The 18,939-nt window shown below is 36.2% G+C and overlaps 2 protein-coding genes across 5 annotated transcripts in view; one reads left to right on the top strand and one right to left on the bottom strand.

The window, feature by feature from the left end:
* The window catches only part of TPR (translocated promoter region, nuclear basket protein), a 67,322-nt gene extending 57,522 nt beyond the window's left edge, over positions 1-9,800 (top strand). The window contains exons 45-51 of one of the 2 annotated variants that reach the window (XM_027868314.1): positions 830-924; positions 1,500-1,606; positions 2,468-2,563; positions 3,940-4,096; positions 6,650-6,768; positions 8,924-9,022; positions 9,592-9,800. In XM_027868314.1, the coding sequence (XP_027724115.1) occupies positions 830-924; positions 1,500-1,606; positions 2,468-2,563; positions 3,940-4,096; positions 6,650-6,768; positions 8,924-9,022; positions 9,592-9,647 (729 nt within the window). In that variant the 3' untranslated portion in view covers positions 9,648-9,800. The remainder of the gene's footprint in view (positions 1-829; positions 925-1,499; positions 1,607-2,467; positions 2,564-3,939; positions 4,097-6,649; positions 6,769-8,923; positions 9,023-9,591) is intronic. The other variant, XM_027868313.1, reaches the window with a different exon arrangement.
* A 16-nt stretch (positions 9,801-9,816) lies between these two features.
* PRG4 (proteoglycan 4) overlaps positions 9,817-18,939 on the bottom strand; it is a 22,829-nt gene continuing 13,706 nt past the window's right edge. For all 3 annotated transcript variants that reach the window (XM_027868318.1, XM_027868317.1, XM_027868316.1), the window contains 7 exons: positions 17,619-18,921; positions 14,983-15,060; positions 13,694-13,830; positions 12,026-12,182; positions 11,322-11,516; positions 10,874-10,999; positions 9,817-9,940 (listed from right to left, as the gene is read on the bottom strand). In XM_027868318.1, coding sequence (XP_027724119.1) covers positions 9,843-9,940; positions 10,874-10,999; positions 11,322-11,516; positions 12,026-12,182; positions 13,694-13,830; positions 14,983-15,060; positions 17,619-18,921 — 2,094 coding nt within the window. In that variant the 3' untranslated portion in view covers positions 9,817-9,842. The remainder of the gene's footprint in view (positions 9,941-10,873; positions 11,000-11,321; positions 11,517-12,025; positions 12,183-13,693; positions 13,831-14,982; positions 15,061-17,618; positions 18,922-18,939) is intronic.

Genomic DNA, 18,939 nt, shown 5'->3' with positions numbered 1-18,939 from the left:
CCCCTGCTCAATAAAGTCCAGGGGTTCCATGTTTTCTCCAGGATCCGAACTTCTCTGCTTGGCATTTAATGCCTTCACAATGTGGCTACGACCTATCTCTCTAAGATGATAAGACACATTACTTCTCCCCTCCACCTGCTCCTATGCTCTGTAATCCAACTAAATTGGCCAGCTTGTTCTTCTTTATACAACACTTCATCTCCATTCCTTTATACAGGCTACGCCTATGAGCAACTCTCCCAATTCCTCCCCAGACCCCCCCCCCCTTCTGCTCTACCCTCATTTTTGGAATGCTGTACCTCCTTCATTCTTTCGCTTGAAACTCCTAAACTCCCTTCGATGGTTATCTCCTTTAAGTGACCTTTCTTGATTCTCTAGGTTGTTAATACTCCTTGTACCTTGTACTTTGTATATATTTGGTATTTATTTATATGTGTACTTATCTATAACCTCCTTGTGAGCAGGGACTGATTCACTTTTGTCTTTGTATATCTAGCACCTAGCATAGTGCCTAGCACAAAGAGATACGTTTTGTGTTCTTCTAAAATATACAGTTAATGGGTTTAATAATGATGCTGGTAACCTCCCAACTAATATACAAAGGCTAGAATTACTGTTGGTTGTCAATTCCATTATCTCTTTTTAGTTGGAAATAGTTTATCAGTTTCACTGAGTTGTAAGAAAACTTGGGGGATTTGTAGCAGTTCAGATAGATCTAGCAGAAGATGAAAATTGTCAGTTCAACATATTCCTCAAGCACCCACTACGTGCATGCCCTGTTCTAAATACTGAATTCTTGTGTAGCTTCTAATTTTAGTCTTTGCTTTAGCAGCAGCACTTTTTTGATGATGAGGACAGAACTGTTCCAAGTACCCCAACTCTTGTGGTACCACATCGTACAGATGGTTTTGCAGAAGCAATTCAGTAAGTCATTATGTGAATAATTTTTTTCTGTTTTCCTTTTCCCTCCTTTTTTTCCTTATCAAATTGTCCAGGTGTTTATAAGAAGTTTAAATATTAAAAATTTTCTACTTCCTTGGATATGTTGTTTCTGAATTCCAGAAAAGAATCCAATCATACTCATACTTTTTATTCCCAGACTGATTTGTTACTATTATCCAGCATACTTCTGAGTAGTTTCCCTTCAACATCAGTTGATATATTTTAGAGAGTGCAAGAAGTACAAACTAATTTTAATATTAACGTGATTAAAACATCGATTTATGGCCTTCAAATATACACATAATATATTCCAAAACCAAATATAAGGGATATTTGGAATAATGTGTTCATTTCTTGACCTTAAATTCTTATTTGCACTTGTCTTAAATCCTACTCTTCTGAAATATAATTTTTTCTTGCTCTTAGTGACCTTTGATTTTTTTTCTAAACCTGTTTCCTTCCTTGATATAGTAAATATCTTAAAGTAATATGCTTTTTGACAAAAGAAACCCATAGGTCAGATTTTGCACAATTTCAATTAGAAATTTGTTTTCTAGTTCACCTCAGGTTGCTGGTGTTCCTAGGTTCCGGTTTGGACCCCCTGAAGATATGCCACAAACAAGTTCTAGCCACTCAGATCTTGGTCAGCTTGCATCTCAAGGAGGTAAACACTAGACAAGCCTTTGAATCCCCTAAATTTTCTAAATAATGAGATAGCTAAGTCACTGGCGCTTAGTGAAAGATTTGTGTACCATGGGTATGTTATTATCTATAATTAAGTCCTTAGGCTAGCTTTTGCTGGAAGCTCTCCTGAGCTTTCATATTTTCCTCTGTATTGGTTTCTTTTCATGTGTCTTGTTTACCAATTAGACTATAAACTTCTTGAGAAAAGGGACTGTATCTTAGTTATTTCTTTGCCTCATACATAATATGTACCTAATAAATTGCAAACACAACATCTTTCTTGCATATGGATGTTTAATAAATGGGTTTTTTTTGGTTAGGCAGTAGGGTTAAGTGACTTGGCCAGGGTCACACAGCTAGTAAGTGTTATGTGTCTGAGGCCGCATTTGAACTCAGGTCCTCTTGAATCCAGGGCCGGTGCTCTATCCGCTGCACCACCTAGCTGCCCCTAATAAATGTTTAATTTAACTAAATTGAGTTCTTTCACTTTAGTGCTGAGAAAATGTATTAATGAAAGGGACTGTTTATGACAAATATTTTTTAAAAAGCCTACAACAAAGAAATTTTTTGATTAGTAGTAGTGTTGCTGAAGCAATAATCATTTAAGTTCTTACACTTTAATTTTGGTAGTATATTAAGTTTCCTATTTTATCTAGAACTTTAAATGTTTCCAAAGAATCATGATTTCTGCTTGATCTGCCAATGTAAAATAACCAAACTAAATATTTCAACAGGCTTATACAATGATAAATAACTTAGTTTTTGCCTCAAATGGTACTCAGGAACCTTTTTTTTTTTTTTCATAGGAATTTAGTGAGGTCATTAACACAATTGTCTTTAGGTTTAGGTATGTATGAAACACCCCTCTTCCTAGCACATGAAGAAGAATCTGGTGGCCGAAGCGTTCCTACTACTCCCCTACAAGTTGCAGCTCCGGGTAAGTATCAGTTTGTAAAATGTGATACCAGATGCTTAGGTTTAGTAGTTTGTTTAACTGTATGCCACAAATCTGTTGCAAAAATGGAAACTCTGAGATAGAGAACATTATGAAATGCAAAATGGATAATTTTGATTACATTAAATTGAAAAGTTTTTGTACAAACAAGGCCAGTGCAACCAAGATTAGGAGGGAAGCAGAAAACTGGGAAAGAATTTTTACAACCAGTGTCTCTGATAAGGGCCTCAATTCTAAAATATATAGAGAACTAAGTCAAACCCAAGTGATAAATGGTCAAAGGATATAAACAGGCAGTTCTCAGATGAAGAAATTAAAGTCATCTGTAGTCATATGAAAAAATGCTCTAAATCACAATTGATTAGCGAAATGCAAATCAAAACAACTCTGAGGTACCACATCACACCTATCAGATTGGCCAACATGACAAAACAGGTAAATGATAAATGTTGGGGAAAATGTGAGAAAATTGGAACACTAATGCATTGTTGGTGGAGTTGTGAAATGATCCAACCATTTTGGAGAACAATTTGCAACTACGCCCAAAGGGCTATCAAAATGTGCATACCCAGCAATACCACTTCTAGGGCTGTATACCAAAGAGATCATAAAAATGGGAAAAGGACCCACATGTACAAAAATATTTATAGCAGCTCTTTTTGTGGTGGCAAAGAATTAGAAAATGAGGGGATGCCCGTCAGTTGGGGAATGGCTGAACAAGTTGTGGTATATGAATGTGATGGAATACTATTGTGCTATAAGAAAAGATGAGCAGGCGGACTTCAGAAAAACCTGGAAAGACCTACCTGTATGGACTGATGCTGAGTGAAGTGAGCAGAACTAGGAGAACATTGTACACAGTAACAGCCACATTGTGCAATGACTTGCTTTGATTGACTTAGCCCTTCTCAGCAATGCAAAGATCTAAGACATCTCCAAAAGTCTCATGATGGAAAATGCTATCCACATCCAAAGAGAGAACTATGGAGTTTCAATGCAGATCAAAGCATACCATTTGCTATTTTTTTTCTTCTGTTGTGTTTTGTTTCCTCTTTCTTGTGGTTTCTCTTATTGGTTCTGATTCTTCCTTACAACATGACTAATGTGAAAATATGTTTAATAGGAATGTATATGTAAAGCCTATATCAGATTTTGCACCATCTTGGGGAGGGAGAAGGAGAGGGAGGGCGAGAAAAATTTTGAACTCAAAAGCTTATGGAAGTGATTGTTGATAAATCAAAATAAATTAATAAAAAAAATTTCTTAAATGGAAACACTGTTGTCTGACCCCTTCAATTTCTTACTAAATATTGTGTGCCGAGGAATTTAAACTAAGTTGTTTTTCCTGTCTTTTTTAGTGACTGTATTTACAGAAAGTACTACTACTGATTCTTCTGAGCATGCATCTCAATCTGTTCCAATGGTGACAACATCCACTGGCAGTTTATCCACAACTACAGAAACAGGGACAGGTGATGATGGAGATGAAGTATTTGTGGAGACAGAACCTGAAGGGTAATATGTTTATTTAATGAATAATGCTTTCTTTAGGACTCAGAATACTTACTAACAGTTTAGGGTCATGAAATATGTTTTAGTTTATGGAAAGTGTGTCTATAAACATCAGAAATTGCTAGTGGGGTAAATAACAGTGGGATGAAATTTATATCCTATCTGAAATTTTTTTTTTTTTTTTTTTAGTGAGGCAGTTGGGGTTAAGTAACTTGCCCAGAGTCACACAGCTAGGAAATATTATGTGTCTGAGGCCGGATTTGAACTCGAGTCCTCCTGACTCCAGGGCCAGTGCTCTATCCACTGCACCACCCAGCTACCTCGCTATCTGAATTTTTAAATAAGAATTTGCTATTTCAAAATTGAATTGTCTACCATAAAGCAAGCTTCTTAGTCATTTTCTCATGTTGTTAGTTCCTGCGTGCCAACAAAATACCAAATGATTCCCCTGTGTTATTAGCTTGAGTAGTTGAGATTTGCCTTTACAAGAAGGGAAATTTTTGAAAATCAAGTGATTACCCTCTGATTCAGAGAGCAATTTAATTTCTGTAACTAATGACTCTGAAATGCCATTATTTAAAAACTTATGTCATCAAATCAGTTTTAATTAGTTGTTTGAAACATTCACATATTGATAAAAAAAATAAAACCTTTAATAACCTATAAAATACAGCTTGATTTCATGATTAAACTAGCCATATTGTTTTTTTAATCATTTAGAATGGTTTATTTTAGGACATACTAGTAATCTTGGTTTTTTTACTTTAGTAGTTCTAAGGGGCACTGTAGTGAAAGAGTCCCAAGAAGGCAATCTGAAAAGTCCCAATTGAAGTCCCCAGTTCTGCCAGTTATTCAGTGGGAAGCCTTGACCAAGTTAACCTTTATTTCATCTGTAAAATTAAGGGAGTGAGCTTTGTGATTTCTACGGTAACTTTGAGCTGTAAAATTTTGATGCAGTGTTTTTTTCCCTCATACCTTGATGAGAATTGGCAGATTCACATTATTATAGAGCTGTGAAAATGAGCTTCCCTTGAGTTTGTCAGTTACTCTGTGATAGTTAGGCATCAGCAATGCTGATTGCTGTATATATGATTCTGTGACTGAAAATTTGAGTAAGTCATTGGGCCTCATGGACACACATTTAAACCAAAAAATAGTAATAATAATCACTACCCAGCTACCTAGAATGTTGAATGTTGCCTCTATGAAAAGGAATTGTTTTCATCATGTATATTCTTCCTGTTTGTTGCTTTAGTTAACAATGGTGCCTTAATGGCGTCAGCACTAAAACACATTGCATGAAATTTCCCTTAGATGCACTCAGTTTTTTGTTGTTGTTTTGGGGGATTTTTTTTCTTATCAGAACCACATTTCAGTGCATGATCAAATATTTCTCATCGACATTTCTTTGTATGGTATATGAGGGGGAAAAAAACCATTAAATGCAAATCTTAAAATAGCATTTTTATTGCCTGCAAAATGGCTCTATAGCCTGGCTTTCTGGTAGTTTGGGTGATAGAGAAGTGCTACTAGTACTAACTAAATAGGTTTTAAGCTTGAAAAATAGCATGAAATTAAGTTGTAACCAGCTTTATTTGATTGTGGTAATGAAGGAAAAGGATAATTTTAAATACATGGATAATATAAAAATCACATGTTTGAGTAAGAAAAGTTACTTCATCAAGAGGTATTTACCAGGAATTTAATTCATTACTGAGTATTTAAAGCCCTTTTATTTCTCTGTGGGGGTGCAAATGAGCATTCAAATTACCAAAAAGCCCAAGGAAAAAGAAGCAGGGGATCTGGATAATCCACAAACTATATAGTCAAGTCATTCATAACTAAGAATGTCTTTTAGTACTTGAAATAACACTAAAATACTTTGTAAAATACTGGTCCTGACAACCAACTTTTTATGACTTTCAGAATCCTTCCCTTTGAAGCCTGTGTGGTTTCAGAGAAAAGGAAAACATAGCTTAATATTAAAATAAAGGATAGAATCAAAGATTAGGAAATCTTACTAGATAAAGGAAAAAGGGGGCTTTGGGGAGGGGTTTGGGATTGGGGTGCAGTTTGTCCTGAACCATCTTTGTGGAAAACTCCTTTCACTGCTGCAGATCAGCAACTGCTTTACAAATTGGCCTAGAGAGTTTCCTGGGGCACTGAAAGGTTAAGTGACCTACCTGCTGATAAACTGCCCCTCATCATGTAGCCAGTATAGGTCCAACTATATCTGATGCAAGGCTGCATTCCATCTACTGTGCCAGGCTACTCCTTGTCTTGTTACTATTGGAAGAAAATCTAGAGGAATTTCCATAAGGATTTAATATATTTTGCACATGAACTGATTATATACATCATAAAATTCAGAATGGAAGGATCCTTAATGATCATCTAGCAAAGTGGCCTCTCTGAATGCTTGAGAAAGATTTTGCCTTTATGCAATATTTACAAGCTATAATCTCTTTATCAGCGTTTAGTTAACTGGTTTAGCATTTTACCACTAGAAGCACTTTTGTAGTTTCTGATGAGTTCCCTTTTTTTTTCCTCCATTAGAATTAGTTCGGAAACAGGCCTAGAAATTGATAGTCAGCAGGAGGAAGAACCTGTTCAGGCATCTGATGAGTCTGATCTTCCTTCTACCAGCCAAGATCCTCCGTCCAGTTCCTCTGCAGGTACATTCTGTCACTTTGACTAGAACAGAGATGCAGCCAACCTGCACTTAATACAGCCTCTTCTAATTAATGATAATAACAACACATGTTTACTTGTATCATGCTTTAGGTCTTTCAGAGCGTTTTCTTCACTACAACCCTGTGAGATGCAGTGAAAGGAGTAGTATTCAAATTTTAAAGACAAGGAAATGGAGGTTCTGAGAAATTAAGTGACTTTACCCATGATTACACAATTAGTAAGTGTCTGAGGCAGAACTCAAACCCAAATCAAAGATCTCTTTAATGCACTTACACTGTTTCTATCACAGGCTTACTTATTTTTGTATGTGCTTACATATATAGATGTATGTATACAGATATACACCATTAAGTAGAGGAACATCGAGTTCATTTTGAAGTCACTGTTGCAAAAGTTTTCTGTTTATTGGGCAGGAGTAGCACATGCTTCAGACCTTCAGAAGTGATGAATGAATCAAGAAATAATAAGTTGCTGAATCATTCATTTATTCAACTAGTTTAAAAATTTGCCTTTTCAAATTTTTGAAGTTTCTTGAAGATCCCAAAGGGTATGAACAATAGAAGAGCTTGGAAATAAGTAGAACTAAGTTTATATACTGAATAACATCTCAGCTCCTCTGCTTATTAATTTTGTGACCTTATGACTTAATTCCTCTGAGTTCCCATGTCTACATCTGTAAAATAACATTTTGTACTTTGTTTTAAGGCTTATTGAAACATATAGGGTATTTTGTAACTAGAATTCTATATAAACATAAGCTGTATTCTTCTAAAACTTCAAAGTTATTTCTTAGTTTTAAGATAGATTTGTTTCAGTCATTGATATATTAATATATTGATCCCTCAGTGATCTGTTCAGAGTATTTTTTTGCTCTGTGGATTATTTTATTGGTCCAAACCCACCCACCCCCCATTTTGTGGTGTCATAAAACTCACCCCTTGTTAGGTGATCCAGCATTAGAGGAAAGAACAAGTCATCAGGTTTTGTAATATTGCCTTCTAGGATTTTCTAGGCCAATTACAAAAAAGAAGGGGATAAAGCCTCTATAGTACTATACTACAGGAACATAATAATTGCTGATATTTATATTGCACTGTAAGATTTACAGAGTACTCTCCATGTATTTTCTCATTTTTATCTTCACAGCAAGAGTGTGAAAAGTATTATTTCCATTTCACAGATGAGAAAACTGAGGCATTTAGAAGTTAAGTGACCATCCCACTTGTCGCACTGCTACTAAGTGTCAGATGCAGGGCTTAAATTCATGTCTCTCAACTCCCCAACAGCAGCACTTTCTCATATACATGCATGTGCATGCACGTGCGTGCACACACACACACACACACACAGCCTTGAAAAGTAGCTTCTTTTCTTTTTCCTGAATTTCTTCTGGAAATTCAGGGCACTTCTTAGTAGCACTCAAATTTAAAGCGTATTTCCTCCTGTCCACTGTTGCCTAACTTGTATTATTTGTAGTCTTTCTGAAATTTTCTGTTACCACCAATGCTTTCTTCCATTGCCAAAGTTTAGGAATATGTACAGACTATTTTGATGTTCTCCCCTCCCCTCCCCCCCAAGAGGTTTTTTCCCTAAGAAATATAAATGTGAAGCAAACTTCAAAGCATTTGTGACTATCTATATGTAGCATGTAAAGTTCATAGAAATAGTTTTTAAATATTTATTGAAATAATTAGGAAATCTGAGCCCTTTCCCCTTCATGAGACATTCACTTTAAGAGAAAGGAACTAGTCATTTAAGATCAAGATATTTTAAAGAAAGAACAAATGAAACAAAAATGTAGTGGTTTTCTTGATAAATTATTTTGACTCAAGAAATCACAGTAATAATTCTTAACAGTTGTTTAGAATAGATAAAATAGTTCACTCCTTTGAAGGTTTTTTTGTGTGAAATTAATATCGTTCAGTTAACCAAATAATATTTAAAAGTCAAAGAAAAAAGGTAAGCACTTTTTTCATTCTGAGGTTTTTATTTAGTTTTTTAAAAGTCAACATATTACATGATTAAATAGTTTTTAAAAACATTAAATCTAAAGGACATTTGTTTGCAGTTTTATCCATTCATGCATTTAGCTTTTGCTTCAGTGACAAACTCATCTAATCTATCTTCTCTTCTCAGATACTAGCAGTAGTCAACCTAAGCCTTTCAGACGAGTCAGGCTTCAGCCTCAGACTTTGAGAACGGGGGTCCGGGGTCGTCAGTTTAACCGACAAAGAGGTAAGATTCTTTCATGACTAGGAATGTGGTTGGGTGGAGGGGCAGGAGGGAGAAATAGTTCATATGAATCAGAGCAAGTGTCCTAAACCTGAGCAGATTAACATCATCTACCAAATATGTGTGCTTTAGGGGCTAATTTGGGGAAAGAGGGTTATTGCATCATTACATTTAACTGATGACACAGTATTCTATCATGTTCTTTCCTCATCTAAAATAAAATTTGAAAAATTAAAATGTTGCATCTGATCTTTAACCATCACTTCCCTTCTTTCCTCTTTACATATAACAAATGAAAGTATTTTTAGGTGATTCTGCCTAACTAATACAAAGATGGAGGAGTCTTTTAATAGTTCCCTTATCCTACTTTCCTACACAGAAATTGTATGCTGAGTCTTAGTGTCATAAAAATGTAAAACTTACTTTTAAATATGTAACAGTAATAAAAACTGGAAATCGATTGCATTCTAGCCAATCGTAAAAATAGAGTGAAAAAATCTGACACCGTTGTTGATAGATTTTTTTTTAAAAGGGAATATTTATATTTGCTTCTTTTTTTTTTCCTCCTACAGGTGTGACCCATGCAATGGGAGGCAGAGGAGGATTAAACAGAGGAAATATAAATTAAAGGTTTTGTAAACTATTATTGTAGTTGTGAATAAGACTGTCAAATGTGCTACTGTTTTAGTGTAATGATTGCTGAGGTTAAACGTGCTTTGTACTTAAATTGGTATGCACACATTTCAACAACTTTATTAATAAAATCATTTTTGTGTCAAAATATTATTTTCTTTTAAGTTATTCATATCTTTTGAAATCAGACTTATGGACATTTATACCAGGCATTGGATAGTGTCTGTCCAGAACGGGTGATGATTAAGTTTGCTGTTCTGCTAGGCACATCAATGTTATAATATCGATCTAGATGAAAAGAAAAAGTTTTTAATAAAATAGGGATAATTTGTTTTTATTATCCCACTAAAGCCCTTTTTCCCATTTGATTATTCAAATTTTCTGATGAACAAGACACTTAATTGTTTGAAATATGAGCTTTTACTACATTTCAGATATGCAACTGTTAATAATTTCTAAATGAACATTTTTCACAATTATAAGAGTCATATAGACCTATGGTCATGTGGTCCAACCCTGTCATTTTATAAATAGGAAACTGAGGGGGCAGCTAGGTGGCACAGTGGATAGAGCACTGGCCCTGAAGTCAGGAGGACCTGAGTTCAAATCCGGCCTCAGACCAAACACTTGACGCTTACTAGCTGTGTGATCCTGGGCAAGTCACTTAATCCCAATTGCCTAAAAATAAATAAATGGGAAACTGAGGCCCAGATAGGTTAAATGACTTTCCCAATGTCCTTCAGATAGTAAGTGAAAGAGCTGGGATTTGAACCCAAATTTTCTTACTTTAAACCAGCAAATGAAATCCTTTTTTAATTCATTTACATGTCATATGTCAAACTATTCTACCCACCCTTCAAAAAAGTATCCGCACTAATCTGTAAAATAATGATGAACTGGAGGAAAATCCTTAGGCAAATTAAATGAATTTAGCAAACTTAAATCAGTATACTCTATATACTGAAATTTGCAGTAAAGCTTTACAGATGTCAGGCTGAATCTACAAAATTTTACTCAGATTACTCTTATTTAACTTTACAGAGTTCTAATCTCCGAGATGATAGGATACAATTTTCTATACCTAAATTGAATTTAAATGGTTGTAGCAAGGATGTTTAGATCTTATCTCTCTAGTCACCAGTTTACAATTGTCTGTCTTTGAGTTATTCGTGGTTGAATAGTCAGCTCATGTAGCCATTAAGATTTATCTTAATCACTTACCTTTAGAAAAGGCATAGTAATCATAACCATCAGGTTTTCTAATGTTAGGCAGTGCTATAGCTGAGGTAACCATGTTTGGAAGGCCTCTCCAAGCTGTATTCACTTTAACTTCATTATGCAGGAAACCTGTGTGTGTGAGATACATTTTTTATATCACAAAAGATATTTGAGTAAGTAGACCATAAACTTAAATCAAGCCAACCTGAGTAAATGACCCCTTTCCCAGGCAGAGAAGTGAAGTAGGGACAGCATAACACTGACCTTTGTGTAATTTCTGGGAATAAAGGTTTTGTACCAAATAACGTAAGTCGTGGCATAATCTTGAATTCCAGATCCCCCAATTCAGACTGCTTAGGTGTTTATGCATAGCCTTACTATATGAAGCCAAACAACAATCATTTAAACTTTCATTCCTAACACAACATATGTAACAAAATGTGTGGTTTACCTTTTTGATAAGTAACTCTGACGGGTGAATAGCTTATTCTAATGGTATGTGTTTGGGAGGAAATGATAGCCCGCTCATAGCGACGCCTCCTGATTTGGGTGGGTTCTCCATAAACTGAATAGTTTATAGTGGATCTTCTTCTAGAACACTTTTTAGTTGGTTCCTGTTGATAAGTATACTGTTGAATGGTGCCACCTAATATGGAAATAGATTATGTTGTGAAAGTTGTTCATTTAGGAAAAGATAAAAAAGTAGCTTTCACAGTTTAACTGGTTATTCGTGTCTCTTATGTTTTAAGCACCCCAAAAAAATTATTCCAAGAGGCATTACATTAAAATCATAAAAGTTATTAAAATAATTAGCAGAGAGAGGAACTTGTAGTTCAACATATTTATAGCCCCTTTGTTTTATGAATCAGGAAAATTGAAGCCTAAAAATTATATGTAACTTTACAAAGATCAGGCAGCAAATTAATGGTAGAGCAGCAAATCTAGTGGGCACTAGAACCCAGTCCTTTGACTCCCAGGCTAGTACTCCCTTATCTACAAGGCAGCTATAGCTTTGGTATCAGTAAACCTAGTAATAAATACAGAAGTTAAGTAGATGTATGTTTCCCTGGCAACCAAAGCTTCACTGTCCATTATGTTGATTTTTGTAGAAATCTTAAGTGTCATAATTCTGCGGATAATTTAAACTCTACGTACCTTTCTTGAAAAAATACACAGATTCCGGCCTGTTCTTGTATTTTGCTATTGATAGAGCTGCCACTATTTTCCCATTTAGACCTCCAAATCCTTTAACAATTGGTTTAGGATAACCTGGATCTTTTACATCATTGGTGAATCTCCAGTACTGAGAATCCTAATACATGATAACAAAATATTAGTAGATTAGGGGGTAGGGGGCAGGGAGCAGGGAGAAGGGAATTTAATAAATACTTTCTTAATTAAATGCCTAAGGTAAAACCTTTATCTTAGTGGAAGCTATTTTTTGTAAGTTATCTCCTACTACTGCTTCATCATGGTACAGAGGTAATTCAAATTCATTTAGGATCACAGATTCATAGACGTATGCTGGAAGGACCTAGAGGTCAACCAGTCCAGCTCCTCATTTTACAGATAAAGAAACTGGATTAAGTGACTTGTCCAAAGTCAAACAGGTATTAAAATAAGGAGCTAGGTAATGAAATGTAAATCCAGTGCCCTTTCCAAAATATGATGCAATCAACAATTTCAATACATTAAATAACCATAGAGTGTCTGTGTGTTGCTACGTGTTGAGAAATAGACAAAACTAAATAGTTTCTGCCTTCAGGGAGATTGCATTCTATTAATAATACAATGTATACATGAACAAATAAGAGAAAGTCTTCTTGTACCTAGTAGTAGGGAGAAGTTTGTGTCAGAAAAAGCCTCCTTTAGGAAGTAGCATCTGAGTGGTTAGGGATTCTATAAAATGGAGTTAAGGGTGTGCATTCTGGACCTGATGCATCTGTGCAAAGGGACCAAAGGAAGAAATAGACTGACATGTATGGGGAATAGTTAGACCAACTTGACAGGAATGAAGAGTAGATGAAAGGGGTAGAGGTGTGGAGGGGGAGAGAAATACTAAGTATTACTGGAATATTTTAGGACATAGGAGTTACAATGTGGAGGGCAGAGCACAAATTCAACGGGTCCTACCAAGCTAGAAATGGCCCAGTATGGGTCCAGTGAATATATGCCATTTGAGGAACAGCCTCACTGTGTTTAAAGAGGCCCATTACCAAAAATTTTACAGCTACATGTATATTTTTGTGTTGTTTATTTTTGGCTAGAGAAACTCATGAAAGCATGTGTAGAGGTTTAGATGGTTTTCAGTTATTGGTGGAGGAACAGGGGTGGGGAACCTGCGGCCTCAAGGTCACATGTGTCCCGCTAGGTCCTCAAGTGCGGCCCTTTGACTGAATCCAAACTTCACAGAACAAATCCCCTTAATAAAAGGATTTGTTCTGTAAAACTTGAACTCAAAGGACCTAGCATCCAAGGACCTAGAAGGCCACATATGGCCTCAAGGCCACAAGTTCCCCATTTCTGGATACTGATGAACCATTAAATATGTGTCTACTAAGATTAAATCTAATTTTATGCCTACAGATACAGCTCATCTTTTTATAAATAAAAGGAGAAAGAATCTAGAAACACAGTTCATTAACTGGGTAATCTTTAGACTTTGTTGTTCTTATCATTAAATATCGGTGAACAAAAACTTAAGAGTAGGATTGTTCTGTGATACTTAATGTTAGCCTATCTTTTTGAACCCTCATGACCAGTAATACATCAATGAGCAAAATTACTGCTGCCATTTTTCTTTTGGTAAATTATTTTACTCACCTTAAAAAAGAAAGTTTTTCCTTCACAGTTACATCTAGTAAAGACAGTGTCAATGGGAGAAGGGATACCCCAAACCTCAGTAATTCTTCGAGCTGGTGATGGGGGAGTGGATGGATTCAACAACCAGAAATAATGACCTAAACATGTAAGAAAAGAGTAAACATAGTCACTTAATTTTATCCCAAAAGCCAGTTTACAATTGAAACTTCTTCAAGGCAACCATCCTTGTATGCATGAAAACATTTTAGAAAAATAGAAATCAATATATGGATAAAAAGTATTAGCACTATTAGGAATTCTTGTCCAACATGAAAATCTTAACATTTTCAAAATTACACTAGTACAGCTATTAAAATTTCTCAAGAGATAAGTTTGAGGGGTTTTCAGAAAAGGATTGATAATTTAGGTCTCCAGATTGAAAATAATCTGATGCTTACAAGGTAAATATGGCTATTATCCATTAAAGTCCAACTCCAACACCTTTATCTTGATGTGATAACAATGGCGCTGGGTCCTTGAAAGCAATGCCAGCAGAGGTCAAGCCCTAGTAGGTTCTACTAAGGTGGCAAGGCTTTGAGTACCATCCTGGCAACAGACTACATCAGTTGTCCAAGGACCAACTAGTTTTTTTCAAAGAGGCCTAAGCCCAGAAGGTTGGACACAAGATGATGGCATTTTTAGTCACATCAATTCACGAAGATTATCTAGTAAGGTGTATTGGGTTGCAGCCTGTATAGGAAGAGAGGATACCTAGAGCAGAAAAACTAATGAATCTGTGAAGCAAGCACTGAGGTGCAAATATATGGAATAAGGATTATGATAGAACTGAAATTTATGTTGCAACCATCTAGCTGTGACCTTGAACAACTCATCCACTTCCCTTCCTGCCTTTTTGATATACCTACATCTATGCATCAAGCTTTAGTGACATTTTTCCAAAAGAAAGGCAGGAAATAGAAATTTTGAAGTCATTCTAATCAGCATGAAATGAAAGTGACACAACCTCATGAGCAGAGGAGAAATATCCTACCTGCCCAAGTATTTTGAATGCATCTCTGAATGCATTTATTTCACTTCAGGCTCCGGGTAGGCAACCACATATTTGATACAGCATATTTTACAAAGACAGTATCTGAAAGTCTCAGTGTCTGGAAGCATTATATGAGTCTTTTCCAATGAGTAGATCCAATGATGCCCCGCCGCCAGGACAATATTTCACAGCTGTGGTATTCTCATAAAAGCCACAAAGTCAAACAGTGAGGAAAGAGTATTTTTTATGTTCAGCTTACCTCGAAATGCGACCAGTGTCCCATTGCGCAAAGTAGTCAGTCCATCTACTGGCTTGCCATTGCATAAGTTAGTCTCATCTGAAATAATCAGTATAAAGTATACGTTAGTGGGAGAACAAGGTGGAGAAAAGAAGGAGAATGTAAAACATAACAAAAAGTAATTTTTTTTTCATTCCTTCCTCTAGATTCTACAACATTCAGTGGCTTTTTTTTCATCATAATTTCTGCTTTTAGATAACATAATTCGAAACAGAAGGGATAGAATTGGATTTCAAAGATGATGATCATATATTTCATAATTCTATTCTGTTTAGAAAGTATTCCACTAAAGTTAAACTTAGACCAACCAAGTGAGTTTAAAGCTCTTTTTCATGGAATCTAAATATAGTCGGGAGCCCTAGGTTCTAGGCCTGACTGATACTCCCTAGTTATGTGGCCTTGGACAAATAACCAGTTGGCTTCAGTTTCCTCCTATGGAATGAGCATCTTGGACCTTTAGCTGATTTCTGAATCCAAACCTAAAACTTTGTGATTCTATGAGGATACTTTAACCCAATGTGGAAAATCTTTGTTTTTTGTTGTTGTTCAGTTCTGCAATTGTTTTGTTGTTGTTCAGTTCAGATGGGCAATAAATTAGGCCCAGAACTGAAAAGGAGTAAAAATAGCAGTCTAACTTGCATTTGGGAAATTTCGCACTGCTTTAAATGACCCCAAGATTTTCTTTGAAACAAAAAAAACCATTTTTTAAATCCAATAGGTTTCCATTATGACTCATGGAATAAATACCTCTATCTCCAAAGAATCATAATTATAGGTTATTCCAAGGCAATAGAGAGCTATGTAGTGCATGTTAGTAGACTAAACACTTTACTAGTAAAGAAGTATATACAAGAAGTGGCATAAAAGAGATTATCAAAAAATTATGACTATAAAAGAGCTAAGGAAAATGAAATGAATGAATGAATGAAAATGAATGAAAAAAGCATTGATTAAGGACTTACTAAAGGCAGCATGACATAATAGATGGAAATTGGACAGGAAGAATTCTGACTCATAGTGGCTATGTAACCCTGGGCAACTCACTTAATCTCTCTTAATTCTAGTCAACTCTCTAGAGCTATAAGCTGCAACAAAAATGCCAACCTTTATAGGTAGAGTTTCCTCACCAGGAGTTAGTTCCCTATACCAATGAAATCATCAGTCCAGTTCATATTCTACTGTGTACCAGGCACCATGGTAAATGCTAGTGATAAAAATACAAGAGAGCAAAACAGTCTGCCCTCAAGGATCTTACTTTCTAATAGAAGAAGATAGCACACATTAGGGAGAGGTGGCTCAGAAATATTGTTCTGGAAGGAAAAAATCATAGAGAATACTGATTAGAATAATAAGCAATTGATTCAGATATCTTTACCAGGAATGTCAGGATTCATTTGTATTTTCTTCTCAGTACTCGAATGAGAAAGCGGCTAAGAGGAGGGGGAGTCAAGGGGAGATGAAAGTACAGAAAAAAGAAAGGCTGTGTGCTCAGTAGTATCAATAAAATATAATCAATATAATATGATATGATATATATATAATATATAATATATAATCAATATAATATCTAAAGACCTCTTTCAGAAGGCTCAAAGAATGGTGGGTGGGCTTCTTGTGAAGCATTTACTGGAGGACAAGGAGAAATGCTGCATGAGATAAGAAGGCGTGGGCAGGTTTCAAGGTCTACCTGTTGGCTGGAGTACCCTTATCAAATAGTTCACAGATCTACTAACGTATTACCACTAAATACTACTGAAGTATTAAGTATTGAAGTTTTCATTTCACCTTTTGTGGTAGGGTTGAAGATTTCTTAAAATATATCATTGAAAAGATGAAATGTTTAAAGGAGTCTGCAGACTAAAGTTCAACCAACTTTTTTGACAGTATAAGAAATGTAGGGCTGTTAAAGAGTTAGTTATTCGTAATGAGCTTTCGTGGCTCTCTGAATGGTCAACGTACCATTCAGTGCCTTGGTTTCAAAAGACTGATGATTCCTGCTGACCTAGAGAAACATGTCAAATGTGGACAGCTTCAAGATACCAGAAACATGACAGGAGTGGCTGGTAAAAAAAACCGGCGTTCTTCAACTCAAGACTACTGAAAAAACTGACTAATGAACTGTCATTATGCCTATGTAACAGACTTTTTGAAGTATTTTTTTGGAGTTTTAGTGAGCTCACTTTTTGTGTTTGCTTCTTGTTTTACCATTTTTAAGGTGGACAAGATGTATTAAACTCTTAGTGGATTGGCAATAATTTGCTCTCAAATGTTTCATATAAAAAAAAAACAACAAAGTACCAAAATATCATTACCAGTTTCCTAATTCTTTTAAAGAATAACATAAAAATCACCATCTCCCAGTTTCAGGTGATGACCTCTAGAAGTAGCCTGGACAAATCAAAATCTATCAAAGATAACAAGATAAACCAATTCCAGATGTTCTACCTTATCATTTTTCCTTTGATCCTTATCATGGCTAGTCTGATGCAATGTATATTTTCCTGATGTTGAACACTAATCAATTCAGATAATGTAATTTTGTAGACATGTCATCATTACATACAGAAAATAGAAGAATATCAGACTGTTCAAATTACCTGAAAGCATTGGCAAGTTAACAATGCCTTGACTGGGTCTTCCCCCATAGATGCTAGAACCCGGGATACCTATTGGAATAAACACAGGAGGCCTAGAATTCAGGTAAGGCTTCTGCTGCTCAAAAACATTTACATTTTCATTCTTTGGAGTGACTTCTGTTATAGTAAGAGAGGTTGTTATTTCTGAGTTTGGCCTTCTGTTGGGTCCAGGAATGGTTTGAAGGATAGCCTCAGCCAGTGGCGTAGAGTTCACTTCAGTCATTGTTGATGTCTCTTCACTTGTAGTTGTGATTTTAGGTGTAGTTACTGGTTTCTTAGGTGCAGATGCAGTCTTCTTGTTGGTCACTTTAGGGTCAGGAGTTGGAACCAAAGGAGTAGTTCTGTCTTTTGTTACCATGGTTGTTTCCTTGGCTTTTGTGGGTGTCTTTTTTGTTGTCTTCACTGGTTTCAGTGTTGTCACTTTAGGGACAGGAGTTTTTTTAGGTTTAGGGGTGACTTTGGGGGCAGTAGTAGTCTCATCCGGTACAGCAGTTGTTGCTTTGGTTGTGGTAGTTGTCTCTTTGGTTGTGGTGGTTGTCACTTTAGGGACAGGAGTAGTCGTTTTAGGCTTAGGGGTGACTTTAGGGGGAGTAGTAGTCTCATCCGGTACAGCAGTTGTCTCTTTGGTTGTGGTTGTTGTCTCTTTGGTTGTGGTGGTTGTCACTTTAGGGACAGGAGTTGTCGTTTTAGGCTTAGGAGTGACTTTAGGGGGAGTAGTAGTCTCATCCGGTATAGCAGTTGTCTCTTTGGTTGTGGTGGTTGTCATTTTAGGAGTTGGCTTTTTAGGTGTAGGAGTTGTCACTTTAGGAGGAGTTTTCTCATCTGATACAGTTGCTGTTTCTTCAGCTTTGGTAGTTGTTTCTTTAGCAGTAGTAGTTGTCACTTTGGTGGCAGTAGTTGTTGCTTTAGCTGTAGTAGTTGTCACTTTAGTTGTCACTTTTGGTGAACTGACTGTTCTTGTTGTCACTTCAGTGGTTGTACTTGTCACCTTAGGTGGAACAGCTGTGATTTTGGGAGCAGTAGGTGTATCTTTTTCAGTTACTTTACCCTTAGCAATTGTAGTCACTTCAGGTGTAGTAGGTACAGAAGTTGTGTCTTTGGGAAAGGGAGCAGGATCCTCAGGTGTAGGCTCAGGGTCCTCAGGTGTAGGTTTGGGGTCTTTGGGTGTGGGCTTAGGGTCCTCGGGTGTAGGCTTGGGGTCTTTTGGTGTGGGCTTAGGGTCCTCGGGTGTAGGCTTGGGGTCTTTGGGTGTGGGCTTAGGGTCCTCGGGTGTAGGCTTGGG

This window comes from Vombatus ursinus, unplaced genomic scaffold (genome assembly GCF_900497805.2).
Source record: "Vombatus ursinus unplaced genomic scaffold, bare-nosed wombat genome assembly UNPS02014789.1, whole genome shotgun sequence".
NCBI classification, from domain to species: domain Eukaryota; kingdom Metazoa; phylum Chordata; class Mammalia; order Diprotodontia; family Vombatidae; genus Vombatus; species Vombatus ursinus.
The sequence above is the reverse complement of the archived record's forward strand: the minus strand, read 5'-3'. Positions and strand labels throughout refer to the sequence as shown.